Source organism: Scyliorhinus canicula, chromosome 8, assembly GCF_902713615.1.
Source record: "Scyliorhinus canicula chromosome 8, sScyCan1.1, whole genome shotgun sequence".
Lineage (NCBI taxonomy): Eukaryota > Metazoa > Chordata > Chondrichthyes > Carcharhiniformes > Scyliorhinidae > Scyliorhinus > Scyliorhinus canicula.
Genome location: NC_052153.1, coordinates 161720876 through 161728625, shown reverse-complemented (window position 1 = coordinate 161728625; position 7750 = coordinate 161720876). Strand labels below are relative to the sequence as shown.

Here is a 7750-nt window from a genome sequence, read left to right as displayed (position 1 = left end):
GCATCACCATCCCTGATGGAAACATCGGGCTGTATTGCTGATGACCTGTGCCAAGCCTTCTCCGATGTGTTGCTTCCAGTTAAAGATGTTGACGCAGATGATGGTGACAACCCCCTGCTATGCAGTGAATATGTTAAAGATATCTACAAATATTTGAGGCAACTAGAGGTCAGCTTTTGTTTTAATAATAATTGCTTATTGTCACAAGTAGGCTTCAATTAAGTTACTCTGAAAGGCCCTTAGTTGCCACATTCCGGTGCCTGTTCAGGGAGGCTGGAACGGGAATTGAACCTGCACTGCTGGTCTTGTTCTGCATTACAAGCCAGCTGTCTTGGCCCACTGTGCTAAACCAGTCTCCTTGTAGTAATTTAGTTGAAAGATCTGGTTAATTCTATTCACCCTCCTCCAAACCTCTGCTACTTGCACCAAACCCAGTACCTCAGCTGACCTTTCCTAGCTCTTTGGTCAGGTATGGTCATCCTTGTTGTAAAACACTCTGTCTTTACCCCGTCCCTCATTTGATTCATTAAAGATCTCTTACACTAATTTCCAATCTCTTGCATGTTCCTGATTTTAATCATTGGTGGCTGTCTTCAACTACCTAAATTCTGAATAAGCTGGGTTAAGGATATTTGTATTCCAAAATTCTGCTGTGATGCAACTGGGTTTTTAAGGTTTATGGGGAGATTATCTGCATTCTATTTAACAGTGCTTGAAAGGTCGTGTCCCCTAAATGATGGCCATTTAACATGTTGCCACGCCCTCGTGTGGATCTATACCCCACTGAGGAGTCTGGAGGCTTGCAAGTGAACGTTTAAGATACAAACCGCTCTTATTTGATGGTTGAATGTCACAAATAAAATTTTGTATTTTTGTGCAATGCCCTAACCCAAAATGTATTTTCTGAGAAGGTGGAACAGTCAGTGAGGCCAAAGTACTTGGAAGGAAGGGAGGTAACTGGGAATATGCGTGCCATCCTAATAGACTGGCTTGTACAGGTTCAGAGAAAATTTCAGCTGCTCCAAGAAACATTGTACATGACGGTGTCCATCATTGATCGATTCCTGCAGGTAAAAAATTTTCATTAAACAAATGGTAGGCAAGTTACTGCTTTCGTTTCTGTAAACAGGACATGAGTCAGTGAAATATAGGAGGAAAGCTGGTTGATGGACCAGTAGCTGATCAAACCAAACAGACGAGGCAATATTTTCCAAATAAACAGGTTCAATAGTTGATGTGGTGTTTTTAAAGCACCCATTCCATTGAAAGTTGGTGTTTGTACAGACATTTCAGTCTTGAGCTTAATCTTGGACTGAGAAATGAGGCTGCATTCAAGGGCTAATGTTTGAAATGACAGACACTGAGGAAGCCATTTTCCTTCCAAACTGGGGTGAGGCTTTATAGTAGCCAGTTGAATAATCTGAATTCTGGCATTGGGCAACCATTATTTCTATGCTGCAGATAGACATAGAACAGTACAGCACAGAACAGGCCCCGGCCCTCAATGTTGTGCCGAGCAATGATCACCCTACTCAAACCCACGTATCCCCCCTATACCCGTAACCCAACAACCCCCCCTTAACCTTACTTTTTTAGGACACTACGGGCAATTTAGCATGGCCAATCCACCTAACCCGCACATCTTTGGACTGTGGGAGGAAACCGGAACACCCGGAGGAAACCCACGCGCACACTGGGAGGACGTGCAGACTCCACACAGACAGTGACCCAGCCGGGAATCGAACCTGGACCCTGGAGCTATGAAGCATTTATGCTAACTACCATGCTGCCCTAAGGGTTACTTAGGCAGGAGATGCCTTAAGGGTTACTTTATTTTTGAGATTAGTGGGAAAGTGGTGTCTTAAAGGAAAGTGGAGGGAATTAAAATGCATGGAGCCTAGGCAGCTGGAGACTACTGGCTACTAATGTTTTCCATTGCTCATCCCCCAGAATCAAATTAAGGGTTGAGGTCCTGAAGGAAGGATGAGTTTAACGTCTCCGTTTTAAAAATCAGCCTGCCCTTTTTGGCTAGATGAGGAGAAATCTTGAGGTTTGAGTCTTCAAAAGGCATGGAGGTAGATTTTAGATGAGCAGGGGGTGATGGTTATTGGGGGGGGGGGGGGTAGGCAGGAATGTGGAGCAGGAAGTTAAAATCCATGCATGATCGTATTGAATGTCACAGGCTCCAGAAGGGGCTGAGTGGCCTACTTCTGCTCCTAATGTTTGTATGAAGGTCAGCAAGTGTGTAGGTGATGAGTGAGCTTGATGGTTTTTTTTGCTGGTTGAGGTACAGGCAGGAGATTGTAGACATTCAGCATTCCTTAATTGGTTTGGCTTGGGATGGCCATACAACATTCCTTAAACAATTTTGTGTTTTCAGGATAATCCAGTAACCAAGAGCCGTCTACAACTTGTTGGTGTGACAGCAATGCTAGTATCATCCAAATATGAAGAAATGTATCCCCCTGAAATTGGAGACTTTGTCTATGTTACAGACAACACTTACACTACAGCTACAATACGTGAGATGGAAAGGCAGATTCTTCAGAAACTTAACTTTTCCCTAGGCAGGCCTCTTCCCCTGCACTTTCTGAGGCGGTCTTCAAAAATTGCAGAAGTAAGTCAAGCTTTCAATCTGGCTTCAACAAAGTCATCGAGACTCAACAGTAGTTCCCTTCGCTCCACAGATCCATCAGACCTGCTGAGATTGTTCAGTATTTTGTTTCAATTGTGTTCAGCAAAGATGCTACTGAAATGCAGAGCAGTTCTTTGAAATTTAACTTGCACAAAATAACTGTAACTTGTGTCCTTATCCAGTACGTTTAAAACAAATGGCTTTTACCTCAACCATGGCACCAGGGGCAGCCTCTAATGCCATCTGAAAAATGGTGCCTCTATTGTGGCTCCATGATCCGGCACACTTTGCCCGAGTTGGGTTATCAGTTGAAATCTCAACCCTAGCACAGTTTCCTAGTGTCCTGATCTATATTTTATCTCTTCACTGGAGATCTTGCTGTCCAAAATTAGCTGCCATATTTCCTGAACTTCAGAGGCTTTTAAAGTGCTTTATTGGCTATAATTGCTTGAAATATTTAAGCTAGCTAATAATCTTGCACTATTACAATGTTTTACCTTTTGCATATTTGAACCCCTCTTTAGCAAGTATGCCATTTTAATGTCCAGTCTGAATTGTAACTGAGTCAGACGAGATTTAATTTCTGAGTAATAAATCCTATTTAAGCAATTAAGAATCCGCTTCAATGCATCTGGCCAGTGTGCCAAAAAACAGCACTAGCTTAAAAGGTGAATATTAATGTGCTTTTTCTCTTTGCTAGGTAAGCTCTGAACACCATACTCTAGCTAAATACCTGATGGAACTGACTATTGTTGACTACGAGATGATTCATTATCTTCCATCCCAGATAGCTGCCGCTGCTTTTTGTCTTGCTCAGAAAGTCTTGAATAATGGTGAATGGGTAAGTATTGACTTCAGTTAAAAGATGAGCACCATTTAGCTGACGGTAGCTTCCATTGTAAGCACTGACTATTTCAACCAAATTCTTTCAGACGCCACTTCTACAGCACTACATGACCTATAAGGAAGATGATCTTATTCCAGTGATGGAGCACATTGCCAAGAATGTTGTGAAGGTCAATCAAAATCTCACAAAGCATGTGGTAAGCTTTTATCACTGAATGGAGGCTCTAGACTGAAATGATGCCATGGGCAGGATTCTCAGTTAACCGGAAATCAGGAAATATTTGGTGGAGAATAGCCGCAGGTACTGATTTGACATCCAATCATGATTCTGTCCCCTCAAATGGTGTCCATGCATTTCACTCCACCTGACCCAGGGCCTCCACAATTCTCTGCCTTCAATCCAAGTCCCTGATGGCACAGGTCTTTTGTGATTTTAAAAATGGTGGAACTGGCATGATGTCTCTTTTTGAGGGGGAGAGTGGTTATGGAAATGGCCATAGTGTGCTGCTGGCAGGGGCTTCTGCCAGGCCTCTGGTAGTGGTAGCTGGGCTGTGGGGTCAGGGTGGACAGACACTGAGCACTATTGCTGCAGCTGGCAAGGCAGTCATGCAGCTATGCACACCGCTAACAGCCCACTTTGAAGCTGGTGCCATGGGTCATTTGGGTGTCAGTGTCCCAAGTGTCGATTACAGACCCAGTGGAACAGTCTGTTCCACACAGCACCAGTGCTAACCTCTCAATGGTAGCAGTGTTGGCAGCACGGCACCAGTTTTTCTGTTGTTGGTGTGGTTTTTCTGTTACTTATTTCCTCCCTCCTTCATTCCAGACTGTTAAGAACAAGTATGCCAGCAGCAAGCAAATGAAGATCAGCACCATTCCACAGCTAAAATCTGATGTGATTCTCAACTTTTCAAAGCATTTAGTCTCTCTGAAATAATTTCATAACCTTTTTCACTGAAAGCAACATGTTCTTGTATAGTCTGATGTCTTGATGCTTTTCAGCACCATGTGCTACTGTAAATAAGAAATGTAATTTCCATTTTTATCTACCTGACTTTCAATTCACTAATAAACTTGATTTTAAATTTTTGTAATTTTGTTGCTGTCCAATGCCTTAACCAGTTCTGATGGGATTTGACTTGAATCCAAATCATCACAAAAGTACACTTCATTTCTATATGTGTGGGTGTTTTCATTTTTGGAACTGAGTCCCTACTTCACCTTGGATTTGCACCAGTAGTCTCAGGGTGGCATGTGAAGTTGGTAACCAAACCCACCTGTTAAGTACCCTTTTTTTTTTTTTCCTGTTGCTCCAGATGGGAGAGATTATTTCATAGAATTTCCAGTGCAGAAGGAGGCCATTTGGCCCATCGTGTCTGCACCAGCCCTTGGAAAGAGCACCTTGCCCACAACCCAGTAACCCCACCCAACCTTTTTGAACACTTTATGGCCAATCCACCTAACCTGCACATCTTGACTGTAGGGAAACCAGAGGAAACCCACGCAGACACCGGGAGAATGCACAGACTGAAAATGAAAATGAAATGAAAATCGCTTATTGTCACGAGTAGGCTTCAATGAAGTTACTGTGAAAAGCCCCTAGTCGCCACATTCCGGCACCTGTCCGGGGAGGCGCTGACCCAAGCTGGGAATCCAACCTGGGGTCCTGGAGCTGTGAAGCAATTGTGCTAACCACTATGGTACCATGCTGCCCACTTGTGGGTTTGGGTGCTATTGGAACCAGTGAATTGCTTCACTAGCCACAGTGCACTCTAGTGAAGGAAGGAAATCCAGGTGGGTTTTAGAAGTGGGGAGTATGGTGGCAGTGGTTAACATTGCTGCCTCAGTGCTGAGGACCCAGGTTCAGTCCTGGCCTTGGGTCACTATGTGGAGTTTCCACGTTCTCCCCATGTCAGTGTGGGTCTCAACCCCACAACACAAGATGTGCAAGGTAAGTGGATGTGCAAGGTAAGTGAATTGACCATGTTAAATTGCCCCTTAATTAGATAAAAAATAATTGGGTTCTCTAATGGGTTTCAGTGTTTAGAAAGTCTAACATTTAAGTAAGAATTTGGTTTCTATTTTTCCCATATTATTGTGCCATTAATCCCTATATCTATAACACTGAGGAGCTCTGCCTTGGTCTATTCCTAGTACCGCCTGGGGCACATGGGGTTTAAATCCACTTTTTAAGGACAATTGATTGGCAAATAAATTTGACTACAATAACTGCAGCCTTTCCATTGCTACATGGATACATGTTTAATGATACAATTCCTATGAATTTTTAGTCATGCAGCACAAACGGGGCCCTTTGGCTCACCATGTTGATACTAATCCCAGCACTAAGTCCATACCCATAGCCTATGCCTTGGCATCTGAGATGACAATGCCAGTCTGTGATACTTGCTGCTTGTGGGCCCCCCTTTTGGTCACATTGCCTTCGTTGGGCTTCCTTGTGTCAGCCCTAGCTTGTCTTGCTCAGCATGTTGTTGCTCCCTCTGCCTTTTCCTCCTTGCCTTCGGGCTCATTTTCTGCAGCTGTGTCACTTGTGTCCTGCAATGGGCTCTTGTCTCTTTCTTTCTTTTTTCTCTCTCTCTTCCCCCCCCCCCCCCCCCCCAACTTTCCTTTGCAAGCCATGGCCTGTCTGCCTTCCTTTCTCTCTCCCCTCCTGCTCTAATGGTTGCTGTCTATAAACAGGTCTTTGCAAATGGTTCCATGTGTTGAGGAAGCCCTCTTGCTAGCCACAGGTGGCAAATTCTGACAGGTTGGACAACTAGTCTGCAGCTTTGTGTGGTGTTGGCAAGTGTCAGCATCTGCCTTTGACAGCAGTGGTTCTCAGTGCCTTGTAGCACCAGGGATCGAAGTTCAATTCTGGCCTTGCATGATTGTGTGGGAGTTGCACTTTTTTCCTCTGGGTGCTCCGGTTTCCTCCTACAGTCCAAAGATGTGCAGGTTAGGTTGATTGGCCATGATAAATTGCCCTTAGTGTCCAAAATTGCCTGTAGTGTTGGGTGGGGTTACTGGGTTATGGGGATAAGGTGGAGGTGTTGACCTTGGGTAGGGTGCTCTTTCCAAGAGCCAGTGCAGACTTGATGGGCCGAATGGCCTCCTTCTGCACTGTAAAGTCTATGAAATAAGATTTGCACCAGCACTCACTGATGCCACCTTCAAAAGGTGGAGACAGGACGCAGAGACTCCGATACCTGCAGCTTAAAAACTTCCTATGGAAGGAGACAAGGACATACCCACGACAGACACTACGAGAGCAGTTACTAGATGCAGCAATCGTAGGCAGAGGGAACATGTATGAACGAATGCTAGAGAAGGCCGACACCGAACTGGACACGACAAGGAGGAAATGGGAGGAAGACTTGGGGTTTGAAATAGGGTGGGGACTCGGGAGCGAAGCACTGCACAGGGTCAACTCTACCTCCACGTGCGTGAGGCTCAACCTAATGCAGCTAAAAGTGGTACATAGAGCCCACTTGATCAGAACCCGAATGAGCAGGTTCTTCCCGGAAGTGGAGGATAGATGCGAACGGTGCCAAGGAGGCCCAGTCAACCACACCCACATGTTCTGGTCTTGCTCCAGACTTGTGGAGTACTGGACAGCTGCCTTCGAGGTATGTCCAAAGTGGAGGGGGTGAGGGTGGAGCCATGCCAGATAGTGGCTGTCTTCGGAGGTTCAGACCAGCCAGATCTATTCCTGGGGAGGAGGGCGGACGCCCTTGCCTTTGCCTTACTGATCGCCTGCCGTAGAATCCTGCTCGGCTGGCGGTCAGCAGCACCACCCAGGGCTGCAGACTGGCTGTCCGACATATCAGAATTTTTCCAAATGGAGAAAATTAAATTCACCATCTCTGGGTCGGAAGAGGGCTTCCACAAAACATTCACCCGACTGTTCCGAGACCTGTTTGTGGCCAACACATAAATAAATAAATAGTCAGGACAAGATAGAAAGAGGAAAGCGAGGGAGGACTGGGGAGTGGCAGCGGGGCCGGGTGGGGGGGAGCAAGGCGAGATAGCAAAACAGCAAGAAGAAATGGGAAACAGCAGTGAAAAGGAGGGGGGTCGAGGAGCTAGGGAGGGAGGAGGGGGGGGGAAACACAGGGAGGATTGTGGGCTGAGCTGGGGAGGGAGGAGGGGGGGAAACACAGGGAGGATTGTGGGCTGAGCTGGGGAGGGAGGGGGGAGGGGGGGGGGGAAGGGACACGGGGAGGATTGTGGGCTGACTGTAAATAGAGAAACCTAAGAAGGAACCTTTGT

The 7750-nt window shown here is 45.8% G+C and overlaps 1 protein-coding gene across 1 annotated transcript; it reads left to right on the top strand.

Moving 5' to 3' along the window:
- The first annotated feature begins 6 nt into the window (after positions 1-6).
- LOC119970647 (G2/mitotic-specific cyclin-B1-like) lies at positions 7-4571 on the top strand. The gene is made up of 6 exons (XM_038805597.1): positions 7-168; positions 912-1070; positions 2381-2617; positions 3336-3476; positions 3568-3678; positions 4308-4571. Exons 1-6 carry the CDS (start codon positions 16-18, stop codon positions 4416-4418), a joined length of 912 nt encoding a protein of 303 aa, XP_038661525.1. The 5' UTR covers positions 7-15; the 3' UTR covers positions 4419-4571.
- Positions 4572-7750: the final 3179 nt, after the last annotated feature.